General features: G+C 45.2%; 1 protein-coding gene across 1 annotated transcript; it reads left to right on the forward strand.

Annotated features, from left to right (window-relative positions):
* Positions 1-1,743: 1,743 nt before the first annotated feature.
* On the forward strand, positions 1,744-14,570 carry xylt2 (xylosyltransferase II). The gene is made up of 11 exons (XM_030790675.1): positions 1,744-1,875; positions 7,098-7,611; positions 8,019-8,194; positions 10,272-10,474; positions 10,917-10,997; positions 11,472-11,688; positions 12,172-12,348; positions 12,536-12,792; positions 13,194-13,389; positions 13,666-13,999; positions 14,248-14,570. The coding sequence occupies exons 1-11, from the start codon at positions 1,744-1,746 to the stop codon at positions 14,568-14,570; spliced, it is 2,610 nt and encodes an 869-aa protein (XP_030646535.1).
* Positions 14,571-15,232: the final 662 nt, after the last annotated feature.

A 15,232-nucleotide genomic window follows, 5' to 3' on the forward strand; every position in this document is an offset into this window, starting at 1 on the left:
TCAGAGATTCTAACCTGTTAACTGTCCATTCTTAGGTTTTCTGGGAGCTGAAATGCAAAAGACTGACTCTCACCAAATCTCTGTGTGATTCCTGATAAGCATTGGCTTTGCAGCACAAGGGATCCTTCCGGTAAAGGAGAGAAAGCAGCACCATTACAATCACAAAAAACACCAGGCAAGAAACTACATAAAAAAGGAGAAAGAAAGAGAGAGAGGTCATTAATCACTTTGTTGATTGAGCATGTCTCTCATATGTTAGAGTCTCCCCACACACTTTAAAGTTTTATTTATGTCATATCCAGACATGTATTAAGTGCACATTTTAATTAAGTTTAGGGCATGAAGGTATGACAATACCAGCTCTGAATATTTTTGACAAGCTGATACTAACCAACTGATTAAAGCAATTTGACGGATTCAACAAAATTAATTAATCTCAAACAACTTTACAGCACCCAGACAATTTTAACGAATAGGAGGTTGAAGTTTTCCATAAATAGAATTTACATTTGCAAATAAAAATTACACTTTATAGATGACTTGAAATCAAAAGCATTTACGAAGAAAAAGAAATCCCATTAAGTTAGCAATACGCCTCTCTTCAGTCCAGCGCAGTTGGTTCGTACTTACATGAAGCAACAATAATCGTCAGTTCATCAGCTGGCAAGAGTGAGGGGGACGCAGTTGAAGTTGCAACGGTGGACATATCTGCTGGACACGATTCTCTCTGTTTCAATGTCCACAGACTCTGTTGAAGCCTGCTTCTGTCTAAGAGTAAGAAACTTAGATCTTCATCATAGCTTGCTCCATTTGAAGGCAGGAGGTGTGCGCTCCAGAGAGTATGTTGGCATCACGACGTATCGGTCACGATTCCCATCATGAGTCTCACTCAATTCCGTGACGTTGCTCAGGAACTGGACAACCCTGCCACCAAGTTGACTGACGCGTCGTGGAAAAGCAATTTCCTATAAGCAACATGTAGTCACCTTTAAATTGCCTTTTGTAAATAAAAAATAGCCAACGTCCCACATAAATTCAAAGATCCAGTCTTTGGTGTTGCAGTATTACATTCTCTTGTGGGACGGTGGCTACTCTGTCTTGCTGTTGGGGCGACAAGACAAACCATTACATTCCACTAACATTTACTGGTTGTCGTGGAGATGAGATCCTCTTGGTGATTTAAAAAAGGGGCCACCTAATGGTTGTGGATTTAAGTGCAAAACAACTCCAAATGTTCAAGTGTTTCAATTCGCAGATCATCCATTCACGAGTCACGACGTAAGCATTTTATTAAAAGTGACTCTCTTTGTCACTTGTAATGTCATCACACAGAGATGGCCAAACATTCATTTGAAGACTTTTACACAAGTTGATTCCGAGCTGACTCCACCAATTTTATTTAACTTTATTCTCGTAACTTTAAATTTGTTTTAAGGTATGTGTTTAAACCGACAAGTTTCTTCGTGCCCTTTATTTACTTCGACATGAGGGACGTATCATTCTATTATGACTGCGACTTAAAACAATGATGGAAACTTGTGACAAACTGAGAAACAGACATGGTGTTAAACCTAAAATCTCCGGTAGACGTCACTCCAGGCTTGTGTGTTCAAGTGATTCAAAGCGAATCAGAGTTGTTTGGGTTTTATCGTTCATTCAATACAAACGATTCACTGATTCAGCTCCGAATCAGTGCTAGCTCGATTCGGTGAGTGCCGAACTAGACCAGGGGGCTAGAGAAAAATGGTGGCGAGTACGCGAGTACAGAAGCTCCTCCGTCGGTATAAACTCGCAATAGCGGTTGCGTTAACGATTCTCCTCATTCAAGGTCTGGTCGTATGGAGTCTTAGGAGTCTTGAGGAGGGAGAGGCAGAGGTATGTACCTTTGATATGTTCATATTGAGTGACAAGTGAACAGTTCTGTCTCTGACTCGGTAGGTGATACAGTGCCGCTGTTTTATCTTGATAGCCAGCTAGCAAGCGTGTACTAGCAAGACAGTGTAGACTGGTTCCCTGTGAGGATTTACGAAGTAGCCAATGCTAACCATCTTACTGCTATCTGTAAACCTGTAAAATAACTAAATTATCTTCAGTTTAACGTCTCATCAGTTTCACCAAATGGGAGAGCTTGCTTGTCAAACAGGAAAAACAATTGTGTTCGCTTACTATTTTGTTGAGCTGGACAATTAGCCAGCTAGCTAGATGTAGGTGTCATCTCAAGCGGTAGCAAAGGTTTAAAACCTCTTAGTTTAAGGCAGATACAGTGATACACGCCACCGTTTTCTCGTAACGGATCTTCGCTTACTACGACGCAGTCCTGTATGACTGTCAGAGTTTTGTCTGGTGTCAGCATTTCCTTACGCTATTCGCAGATAGTAACGTTTCTCAAAGTTAAGGGTTTGTTGTCAGCTTTAGCTGTTTAATCACTAAGACAGCAGCATGTGCCAAATTATGCTGACAGTTAAATTAGCGCTGTATGACTGTCTCATGGTTTTGGAATAAACAGGGGAATGAGACCATTCACAAAAGGGCCATTGTCTGGAAAGGATTCTCCGGTGCTGAAGCCAAATCGCAACATGTTACGAGTTACGACGGGTATAAAGGAATGCGGCGTCTGTCTGGCCTCACATTCGCATATGGAACTCGCCACCCTTGCCACGGCTCAGACCCAAAGGAATGTGTCCAGTACACATTTGTCAATGTTATCGTATCGTTTTACAGAGTTTCAGTGTAATTTAGCGACATGCTACACGAAATCAATCGGTTCATTGCCCTCTGCTCTGCATCTATGTTTTTGCATCTGTGACTGTGTTGAGTTATTGACCAGACGCGGAGATAAGTTACGTCTTCGTACATGCGAGTACGCTGTGAATTCCCCTTGGGTTGCATGGAGGCATAAACCCTGGATTTTGGGAAACTGTACAGCTGCGATGTGTTACTTATTTGAAGGTAGCACCTGTTTGACGAGTTAGCCTTGGGGTGACTGTAGATAACGAGATAGCTGTAGGAATGCATAGCTATCCCTGACATAAGTCACACCCCTCACCTGTCTGTCAGAACAGGATTTTTGGGAAGACGTTATCTTTTACTTTACAAATCAACTGGTCTCTGCAAATAACTTTACTCAAAGTGGGAGCACTGAAGCAAGAGGTTGCTGTGTGAGCAGAACCGTAGTGACACAGTAGAAGTGATGTTGACCAGGGTGGGGTGGAGTGAATCATGCTTTTAGCCCCTCAAACACAAAAGAGTGGATAGTCACTCACCTTTCCCATAATGACCACCTCCCCCATCACATGGGTCTGCAGTCCCAGCTCTATTCCTTTCTGGTTTCCATAGTAATTTACCACCATCTAAAGTGTTGTTTGATGCCTCTGGACAGCTTTGGGAAAGTGCATTTTTGATTCTATGCAAACGCAGTTGCAATGTATGCTGAGTTTGTCAAGAGCATGCTAGGGCTTGAGGCGAGGGGGAAAATAGCAGTGTGTCTTATCCTGACTTACCACAGAATTTGAAAGAAGAGGCTTGTTATGATTAAATGATGAAGTGAAAGTTGAGGAGAGTCAGTGGTTTTTGCAGTCACACACACACACACACACAGAATGTGACGCCTCATTCTAGAAAAGAAGGATGAGGGGAGAGAGCGATACAGCCCGTTGGTAATGGTTGTTGTCCTAATCCAGACTGGGAAATGGGAACAGGAGCAGAGTCTGATGTTCCCAACAGTTACATACCCTTAAACGTATTGCCTACTGTCTTCTCTCCATCACAGATTACACACACGCTCACTAAGATCTCTGTATTCTGAGCCAGTGTTGACGAGCACACTAGTGTGACCTCTCTTCGAGTAAATAGACGCAGTGTGACAGCGTAAGTGATGAAAGAGCCAATTGATTCTGTCTCAGTTGCAGGAGGGACAGAGAGTGAGAGAATCACCGCATAGTACAGACAAGTCTTAGAGTTGCCTTGCCTGTTTCAGCCAAAGGAGGAATTAGCCTTCACAGTAAGAGAGAGGTGAATTGCTTTCTAGGTGGACTGGTTGTCAGAAGTGATTGAGTCCACTTTGTGTACTTCTGCTTAGCTTGCTGTATCGGCCAGGTATTACGAATGGTGCTGAAGTGAGAATATGAGTACAGCATGTCTTACTTGATCCAGAAAAGCACTAATGTCTCCTATCACAGTGCTCTCTCTGCAGCAGTAAGTTATGTATTCAATAAAAAAATACAGACCTTCCACTGAACTCTTACTTTTATCCCCTCTAAACATTGAGTAGACTAAGTAATGATGGATTTCATGGATTACCGGATGTATTTTGATATTGTGTGATGTTGTGTCGGTTTGTGCTGTGTTGTGTTGCGTTATGTTCTGTTGTATTGCATTGAACAGCGTTACAGCAAACTGTGTTTCTCTTGTGTTTGTTTGTGGTGTTGGGCTCATTCCTACAGTTTCCCACAGTGCTGTGCTCTGTCAGTGCCAGCAGCATGTGTTGAGAGCTTTGACTGAACTGTTCTGTTAGAGGGCAAGAGGAAGTGGTTGTGCTTACTTTTTTGCTTATTCCCTGCATTGCCCCCACACCCATACAGACATGCCAGGATGAAGTTGTGGTAAGAGTATTTCATCCAACCAAGAGAGCAGTTCTTTTTAAACGTGTCTTTTTTTTCTTTTTCTTTTTTTACACCAGAATATTTTTTTTTAGTCTTGTTTGTTGCATTCCATTGGGTCTGGCTGGCTTGTCGAGACTGTGAGTGAGTGATTGTTTTAATATACGCGTTTGATGTGCAGTGAATGATGCTGATGATGGCTCCCAGAGTCGCAAGATCAGAGAACAGCCCAAATATTTGGATATTAGACTCAACAGTCTTTCTGAATCTAATTCACATCTGGATACTTCTCTCCCTCTCTTACTGTCTCACAGACGTCCCATTTTCATTGTATCTTTCTTAGTCTTTCTTGCTCTCTGATGCACTCTTATGTATTCTCTCTTACTCTCTCTCTCTCTCAATCGGTCAGTCAATCAACCAGTCAGTCAATCAGTGTCAGCTGTGCAAGCCAGCAAGTATAAATGGTTAAAATAGAGCACAAACTCAGTGTAAATACACATGTTTTTGACACAGTAAGTTATTTAGGACAAAGCGGCTCCAGTGTTGTTGTGCCTGTTCCATCCATGCTGACTGACACAACATGCTCCATTCTGAATTGATTGTGTGTGATTATCTTCGTCTGTTTCTTTTTGGGCATGTTTTGCAGTCCACTTTTCCAAGGAGCAGATATAGTTCTTTGCTCAGCTTCTAGTTTGGTCAGCTTTAACTGAAATCCATGTTAATACTCCGGCAGTGCCTTGCACGAGAGCACAATCTGCCTTTAGCCTTAATCAGTAAAGACACATCCACATCACTAGTCTGCTCATCTCACACCTCCACCCACAGCTCCAATCACGATACCACAATGAACGAAAAAAAAAACCCCACAAAGATGAACAAATGGCATAGCACAGAAGCGTTGGAAGAGGGTACGAATAAAAGCCGAAATCGTTTGTAGACGCAACATGGACGCAATAATTTAAAGCAGCTGCCGCATGTCCCTCTGTGTCCCTCCCAGTCAAACAGTTATACCAGCATCAAGCTCCTCGGTAAACTCGGTGTGTGAATGACAGATTGGTATTATGTAATGAATTTACTGAGTATGGAGGTTTTATAATCTGCTAAGCAGGTATCTGCAGTGTTTCTGATGCACGCGTGTGTGTGTGTGTGTGTTAGTGGCCTGCTGGATTGAGTGGGTATCAAACTGTAGGCCTAATGAATGGCAGAGTGTTTGTGAAGCTGGAAGGCTGTTTGGCTTCTCTCTGTCTCTGGCAGTGGAATTATTGGGCAGCTCAGCTTGTGGCAGTCATCCAGTAACTTTTGCCTTCTCCTGTTTGTACTGCCTGCCAATTACTCCGCTGAGAACGGACTCTCTTTCTCACCCTCTCTCTTTCTCTCTCTCTCTCTCTCTCTGTCTCTCTCTCTCTGTCTCTGTCTCTCTCTCTCTCTCTCTGTCTCTCTCTCTCTCTCTCTCTCTCTGTCTCTCTCTCTCTCTCTCTCTGTCTCTCTCTCTCTCTCTCTCTCTCTCTCTCTGTCTCTCTCTCTCTCTGTGTCTCTCTCTCTCTCTCTCTCTCTCTGTCTCTCTCTCTCTCTCTCTCTCTCTCTCTCTCTGTCTCTCTCTCTCTCTGTGTCTCTCTCTCTCTCTCTCTCTCTCTCTCCTTCTCTCTGTCTCTCTCTCTGTCTCTCTCTGTCTCTCTCTCTCTCTCCTTCTCTCTGTGTCTCTCTCTCTCTCTCTGTCTCTCCCCTTCTCTCTGTCTCTCTCTCTGTCTCTCTCTCTCTCTCTCTCACTTTCTCTTACTCCTTCTATACTTTCCCTGCTCTCTTTTTCACACGCACATTTTCTTCTTTGTTTCTTACGCAGACACGCTTTCTTTCTCCACTTAATCAATCACTCCAACTCTCTTTTACTCTTTCACGTTCATTCTTGATCCCGTTGACTATCTCGCTGGCGTTCTTTCCCTCATTGACTTTCTCTGTATCTTCATTTCTTTTTCTCTTCTCTTGCGTCTTACTCATTGTTGCCTCATAAGGAAGTCTGAGTGTGTTTGTAGTGCCCACTGTGAGCTGAAACAGAACTGTTAGTTCATGAGCTCATATCAGATGGTGTTGAACCAAAGTGGTCTTTTTTTGTCTTTGCTCCGCCCGAGGTGGACTTGGATCCCCTTCGAGAATTGACACCTCCGCGATAGCTCCATTTGTTGCTTCTGACTGATGTCTTCCACAAAAAGAAGAGATTTTTCCAAAAATAACTCCCGTTGGAGTGGGAAAAGAAAACAAAGTAAACATATTGTACCCTTGGGCTCTGAGCTGTGTGTTTTATCTGTTGTTCTTTAAGTGTGAATCATCACTCTGCTCTGAAAAACAAAACCCTCCTCCAGAGATGATACTTTATTACTTTAATCTGTTTGTAGTTTTTTTCCTCACTGCAAATGTCGAATTTTTTTTCACTCTGCAAATGTAGCACAGTTGTGGACAGGAAGTACCATCAACGGCTTTTATTTCTCTTCTTCCCCTTTTCAGCGGAAACATCGCCGCTCCAAGCTTCCAGATCACAACAGCCAGGACCAGAAGAAGGACGCCCTACCGTGGGAGAGGCAGAACTCAGAGGGGCGATGGAGGCAGAGGTCAGACCTGCCAAACCTGGCAGGCACAGGATTGGTCAGGAGAGGCCCAAAACGAAGAAACCGTCCGTCCTTGAAGGTCAATAACCCCACCGGTCAAGGGAGGGCCTCCCTCGGGGACATCGTGCCCCCGTACGACCCTTCCAGCAGCCGAAACTTCTCCGACATGCGGGCAGGAGAGGGCGTCAAAGCCCAGTTGGCGGTGCCCGGGGAGCCCGGGAGCGTGGAGGGCGCCCCTCTGGTGCCCAGCAGTGACTTTGTACCCAAATGTGAGATCACAGGCAAGGACGCCTTGTCTGCCCTGCACCGTGCTGCATCAAAGCAGTGCAGGCAGGAGATCGCCAACATAGTGTGTCAACATCAGGCAGGAGAGCTGATGCCCCAAGCTCTTCCCCAACTCTGTCCACATCAGGGTGAGAGAGAGAGACCTGCTTCAGTCACGCTCGCTCACACACGCACACACACGCACACGCACACGCCCCAAAAACGCATACATATGCTCCCCTAGAATTGAATTTTAGTGAGGTGTAAGAATATTAAATTATGTATTTTTCTTTATGAAGTCAATTTTCTTATCAAGTTGTGTTACGGTGTCCCAAAACTTAATATCATGACACAGCAGTTAACTGTTGATTTAACTGAAGGAGATATATCAAGATAAACTTTGTAACGTTGTCTGTTTCCCAAAGTTGTAACACTGTACATTTACAGTAATCAGTTTCTCTCATCTTTACCTTCAGCTTTTAGCCCTGTATATACAGTGATTAATTGCATTCCTTTATTTTCTTTTTTCTTTGTTTCCTCTTGTCCCCCCTTTTAGTTGTGTCCAGCGCAGTTCAGCAGGTGGACATCCTGGACGCTGACCTGTCCAAGGTGGAGAACCCTGTGCGCATTGCCTTTGTCCTTATGGTCCATGGACGGGCAGTGCGACAGCTGAAACGACTGCTCAAAGCCATTTACCACAAAGACCACTTCTACTATATCCACGTGGACAAGGTGTGTGGGAGTGGAGTTAAGTCACTGTTTCCCAAAGTGACTTAACCGGTTCGTACAAATCGGTTTTGCATAACAGTCCTCAAAAGCAAACAGCAACCTTCAGAGAGTTAGGTTTCACCCTAACGTAACATAAAACTATCCACTCCACTGGATGTACAGTACCAGTCAAAAGTTTGGACACACCATCCCATTCAAGGCTTGTGTTCCGGTTCTAATTCAGCCAAACAGAACCTTGCAGACTGTCTGATGGACAGAGTCAAGGCCGTCAGAGTGTAGTCAGAGAGGATGGTGCTGAGTAGAGTGTGAGGTGGGATACCTGTACCATAATCCGCAAGCAGGCTTTAGCCACACTCAAGGACAGAACGAGAGAGAGATTAATGCCAGAGATATTCACAGTAGGCTGGCTGTGAATTAGGTGTTAGACCACAGAGGCACATATATCTAGAGGGGCCACTGTGATTCTATGGCGCATTTTGTGGTCGGTTTGTTTGGTCGTGGGAATGGACAGGACCAGTGTATTTCTTTTCATAAGGTGAACAATATATTCATAGCAATAGATCATCATTGGCTGAAGCTCTATGTCGCCACCTGTGGGTGGTAGGGAGCGATGGAATAATCCAGCGTTGCAAGTAAATCACATAAGAGTGTTCACCCCAGTTCAACTCACAGAAGACCACTGTACAGCATATGGCCTTAACCACATTAACAGCGAGGCCGCACGGCAGGCAGGAAAGATTAGAAATGCCTTCCCTTTTTCTTTGGACTGGGTTTGTTCCTCTTTCCTGGGCCCTGCAGAAGCTGCGGAGCGTCCAGTGTGACGAGGAAGCTGTCAGAATGCTCTGTCTTTGAGGAACAGCAGAGTGGCTGTGCAGTGGAGGTGTACTGACGAAGAGCCATGTCGATGGCATCCCTTTATATGTCACTAGGCAATTATTGGGTGACATGGGCAGATGCTCCGTAGAAACCAGGCTTTGAGTGAATGGTTAAAGGATGGAACTTGAAGTAAAATTGCTGAGATCACTGTGTGTGTGTGTGTGTGTGTGTGTGTGTGTGTGTGTGTCAGGGCAGAGCAGGTTACAGGTAGCACTGTCACACTCTTGTGTCTCATGGTTCTCACACCTTTATGTCTCTCAGCAGAGCAGCTCCCCTCTCACTGCCTCTCACTTTCACTCACTCTCTCTCTCTCTCTCTCTCTCTCTCTCTCTCTCTCTCTCTCTCTCTCTGTTAGTCACACGCACCAGCAGTAAGCGATGAAATGCAGCCTCTGCCTTTAACCCATCCTAACACCAATGAGCACACACACACACACACACACACACTAGAATCAGTGAACACACACACTAGGGCAAGGAGCATTGAGCAGCCACAGGCGCCCAGGGACCAGCTCCAGTTCTTTTTGCCTGTGCCTTGGTCAAGGTCACTGACAGGAGTATTAATCTTAGCCTAACATGCATGTCTTTGATGGTGGGAGGAGCCCCCGGAGCAAATGCGGGGAAAACATGCAAACTCCACGCAGGAAGGACCCGGCCGGGATTGAAATCCAGGGCCTTGTTGCTGAGAGGGAACAGTGCTAACCACTGAGCCACCATGAAGCCCTTGTGAACTGTTTTTAGTTCCACAGTTTCCTGAGCAACATGTTTTGTATGCACCGCATGTGCCAGGGTATAATTACCAAAGTTTCATCACTGTGTTCTGTTGCATCTTCTAAACCGCTGTAGTTAACACATGTATGTGTGGTTGTAAGAGAAAGTGCACAAAAATTGGGATTTTTTTTTTTTTTTACCCATCTAAAGATATGTTTAAATGATGGAGTTTGCGGGACTTGCCATTTAAACAGGTCGTTGTTGTGAAAATCCCAGAAGGCAATGAGCAAACAGCAGGAGCCTGAGCAGATTCTGTGCAGCTCTCTGAGTGAGTGTGTTTAGACAAACTACTCCTTCTCACTCCGAAAGAGATCCCATCTGCTCCTCCACAGCTGTTCTCTGACAAACTCATAAACAAGAGATTATTTCTCTGACTGCTGACATGTCTGTCTCTCTCTCTCTTTCTCTTTCTCCCCCCATCTGTCTGTCTGCAGCGCTCTAATTACCTGCATCGGGAAGTGCTGAAGATGGCTGAGCAGTATCCGAACGTGCGGGCCACACCGTGGCGTATGGTGACCATTTGGGGCGGGGCCAGTCTGCTGAAAGCCTACCTGCGTAGCATGCAGGACCTGCTCTCCATGTTAGACTGGGAATGGGACTTCTTCATCAATCTGAGTGCTACTGACTTCCCTACCAGGTTTACAAATGTCTCACTGCGACACACACACACACACACACACACACTTATACATGCTCAGAAAACATACACAGATATAGGAGTGTTTGCACATGAATATGCAGAAACACACACAGTTCCTTTATCTTCTTATACCCTGAGATGCAGAGGTGCACAGTAAAATACAGAAATACACACTTTCTCTACACTATCAGTCCTCCTCACACACGCAAGGCTAAGTCAATTTTACGGTTCCTTGCCCATGACAGGGTTGAAGCCCGTCAAATCCTGTCAGGGCAGGATAATTCCATCAAAAGGAAGACATCATGTTCACCTACACCTCACTCCCAGTCTGTGTTTTATTTTTGACTTAATCCCCACTTCTCTCTCTCTCTCTCTCTCTCTCTCTCTCCCCCCCCCCTTTTTTTCTCTCTTGCCCTTTTCTTTATTCATCTGAAAACAGGACCAATGATGAGCTGGTGGTTTTTCTGTCACAGAACCGTGACAAAAACTTTCTGAAGTCACATGGACGAGAAAACGCCAGGTAGACGCACTTCCACAGAAGGCCGATGGCATTGCAGCTCGTTCTGTTATACCCTCATATTTAAAAAATCCATAGTATTTTTAGTGTTCAGCTGCACCACTGCGATCGTAATTCAGAATTAAATACTACAGGCTGGTGTATTATTTTATATCCGCTCCTCTCATGTGATATTGTGAAGTGAAACCAGTACTGACCTTTTATAGAGATTTTTAGAGAGGCAGTCCTGTCTGGAGAGAAGAATCTCAGAGGAAGAATGACAGCTTATTGCTTGTTCTTTTAACACAAATTGTAGAAAGCAGTTGTTACGAGTTAAGTGCTGAAATGTGTGTGTGTGTTGGGTTTGCAGGTAGAAAGCAGTTGTTAAGAGTTAAGAGCTGAAGTGTGTGTGTGTGTGTGTGTGTGTGTTGGGTTTGCAGGTAGAAAGCAGTTGTTAAGAGTTAAGAGCTGAAATGTGTGTGTGTGTTGGGTTTGCAGGTTTATTAAGAAGCAGGGCTTGGATCGGCTCTTCCACGAATGTGACAACCACATGTGGAGGCTGGGTGAGCGCACCATTCCCGAGGGGCTGGAGGTGTCGGGAGGCTCGGATTGGTTCTCCCTGACTCGGCGCTTCGTGGAGTACGTGGTTAATTCAGAGGATGAGCTGGTGACGGGGCTGAAACAGTTCTACACCTACGCCCTGCTACCCGCTGAGGTACGCCTGCCGTCTGCTCCCCTCCCTGATTAAGATTTAGATGTGTATTCTGGAACATCACACATGGGAAAACTCACTGTATTACTGATGTGATGATACAGGGCTGCTGTACATTCTAGAAAGTCAGAATAGCATTTGCATGTATGGTTGTAAAATATGTCAGGGCGTCAGTCCGTGTTTAGTGAGAGAAGGGGAGAGAGTGCATTGAAAGTGCTGAAAATACATTACACATGCAGCCTGACAAAGGCTGGTAGTGCTGTGGCAGGGAACCTACACCTCTGTAATATCAGTGACTACTCAGAGAGGGCAGTTCCTGCAACACAAGCACTCCTGCTCTCTCGGAGATATGGATAACGCCGGAGCAGTTGTGCTATGATCTTCAAAATCAGTCATTTCAGAGCAGTGGACTTATAAAAATGTATTCATCCACTGCATTTCTCTCTCTCTCTCTCTCTCTCTCCTTCTCTCTCTCTCTGGCTCTAGTCCTTCTTCCACACAGTTCTGGGAAACAGTCTCATGTGTGATACACTAGTAGACAACAACTTGCGTGTCACTAACTGGAACCGTAAACTGGGCTGTAAGTGCCAGTATAAACACATAGTGGATTGGTGTGGCTGCTCGCCCAATGACTTCAAACCCACAGACCTCATCAGAATACAGGTATGTAGTAATGATGAGAACAGTAACTGTATTTATATAAAGCGGCAGAATGAACAGATGGCTCCTTTCTTTTCTCTTCTGTTTCCTGCTAAAGACTTAATGTGCACTTCATTCATGAGGACTTTAAAGCGTCCCCTGTCCTTCTGTTTCCATCCCTGACTTTATGTCTTTCTCTTTGTCTCTACAGCAGCTGACCAGACCCACTTTCTTCGCCCGCAAGTTTGAGTCCACCGTTAACCAGGAGGCCATCGACATCCTGGACGCCCACCTGTACGGGCATTACCCGCCGGGCACGCCCGCGCTCAAGGCCTACTGGGAGAGCCTGTTTGAGCGGGAGGGTGGAGCGGGATCTCTGAGTGACGTGGCTCTCACTGCCTACACCTCCTTCTTCAGACTGGGCCTCCACAGCCAGGAGACCACACACAGCAGCACAGACGCCTGCAGGTCAGATACACTGGACCCCAGAGACACGGACTGACTGGATGGGTTAAATGTAGTACTTCAGTTAAAAGTCGTTGCTTGTTTATTAGATGTGTCAGAATGTAATTGTTAAATTATTTCTTCAAGGTGCTGTGTATCTTAGGTCTAGACTCAGAATTTCATAATCCCAGTGTGTGATCCCTCTGTGTGTGTTGACATTCTGTGTTCATACAACTAGGGATTTTGTTTAGTTTAGTTCGAGTAGTGTTTATGATTGAGTCTGACCTGTGAGACTGCCTTTGACATTTTACACAGGCATTGGTCTGATTTTATTTACAGACTCTTGATTTCGAAAGACACTGTGGAATTTGCATGTGAAAGTGAACTTTTTTTTTTTTTTTTTTGATGTATTTTTCCCTCCACAGGTTTGAACCCATTGGCTATCCCTTGTCTGTGCACCTGTACTTCTATGATGACCGTTTCCAGGGTTACCTGGTGAGGCAGGAGGTGCATAACTTGGGGACGAAGGAGAGAGAGATGCTGGAAATCTGGGCGGTCCCCCAGGCAATGCTGCAGCTGGAAAGCAACCTGAGAGAGTTTGAGAGACTGAAGCATCTGGATGTGAGTCAGGAAAAAGTTACATAACAGTCCTTTTAACGTGCTGCATTATATGCAGGCTTTTTTCTCCAGCTCTAATTTGCAAATGTTTGATGATTTTTAATTAATTTTCTTCTCCTTTTTTCTTGCATTTCTGTTATCTAAATCTGCCTGGATAAGAGCGTGTCCTCATTTAAACGCAGAGTTGACAGTTTCAGTAGTGCTTGGATTAGGAATTGCTGTAGAGCACGTTGTAGCAAATGCTTAAACTTGCCATATTTTTAATCCTGTCTGTTCCAGGTGGGCACGGACTGGGATCCAAAGGAGAGAATCTTCCGTAATTTTGGAGGAGTGATGGGTCCGCTGGATGAACCGGTAGCAGTGCAGAAATGGGCCCGTGGACCCAATCTGACCGCCACCATCGTCTGGATTGACCCAGCGCACGTGGTGGCAGCTTCATACGACATCAGCGTAGACGTGGAGGCTGAGTTTACCCAGTACAAACCACCATTACAGCGCCCCCTCAGGCCTGGAGTATGGACAGTGCGTGTGCTCAGACTGTGGGAGCGCGTGGCAGAAACGCGCTTCCTGGTCACGCCCCTGGCCTTTAAAGGAAAAGAGCCTCTACGCAAAGGTGAGGCGCTGTGTTTCAGCTGCATCATTTAGTTGGAGGCGGGTGTTTGGTGACTTACACAAGCTGTTTTTGTATGTTTGGATGCTGTCTTTGTGCTAATGCCATAATTTGGGATAAGTCTCAGTGAACATATCCAAAGACTTCAAAGAGTGCCACAAGATAACACATGTTCCCATCTTTCACTGTCTTCCCTCTGTCTTTTCTGTCTCTCTCTCTTCCTATGTCTTTCTCACTCTGTCTCTCCCCAGATGAGCACAGCTGGCTTCACACTGGTCCTCCTGGTAATCTGTACTTAGAACAGAGCTTTCAGCAGTTGGCCCAGATACTGAAGCTTCCTGCGATGGAGCCAGCGCTCCAGGAGGCCCAGAAGAAAGCGTTGCTGGTTGGGAAGCCTCTGGAGGCCTGGGTGGACAGTTTGGTGGGGGGATTTTGGGTAACGGGGGATGTCTGCGCCTCTCAGGCTTCGACGTGCCCCACGGTAGCACTCTGCGCCCAGACCACGTGGAGTTCTCTTTCTCCCGACCCCAAGTCAGAACTCGGACCCGTCAAAAGCAACGGTCGCATCAGGTAGCGCCGAGAAAGGGCACATGAAAGAGGAGAAATGCCGAACTACACGCAGGAGGAAGGGGCAAGATGTTTACGAGTTTTGGTCCTTGAAGATCAGACGCTTGTCGTTGTCCTTCAGGCGCCCTCTGCTGAGAGCCCGGGCCTTTTTAGAGGAGGAACTGTTTCAAATTTGCACATGAAGACTGCTGGACCTTTTTATTATTTTATTCGAATTTTTTTTTAGGTTTTATCGTTCAGGTGTTGGACGTCTTGTGTTTAACTACATGGTTAATGTTTTTTTTTTTTATTTGTTTTTTTTTTTAAATCTGCACACACAGCAAGGTTTTGTTACAGAAAAAAAAAACCCATGTCTCCTCAGTAGTTTTAATGCTGCTGTTGGATACGTTTCATTCATTCATTAATGCAGGAAAATGTCTACAAAAAAAAAGTGCACACCTTTCATCACTCTGTGGAAGAACAGTGGCTGAAAAACCCAATGGAACAGTGTGCATTACATGAATGAGGATGTGAGTGGAGGGGAAAAGAGTCCTCTGGACTGTATTTTTATGCTTATTTTTAAGCATTAATGTCTGAACTTCAGAAACAGGTCAAATGAAGTGCACTTTACTGTAAGGCTACAGCAGGCCAGCCACTCTCTGTTCTGCCTGACTGAATCACAGACATGAG

The sequence above is a fragment of the Chanos chanos genome, chromosome 13, assembly GCF_902362185.1.
Source record: "Chanos chanos chromosome 13, fChaCha1.1, whole genome shotgun sequence".
Classification (NCBI taxonomy): Eukaryota; Metazoa; Chordata; class Actinopteri; order Gonorynchiformes; family Chanidae; genus Chanos; species Chanos chanos.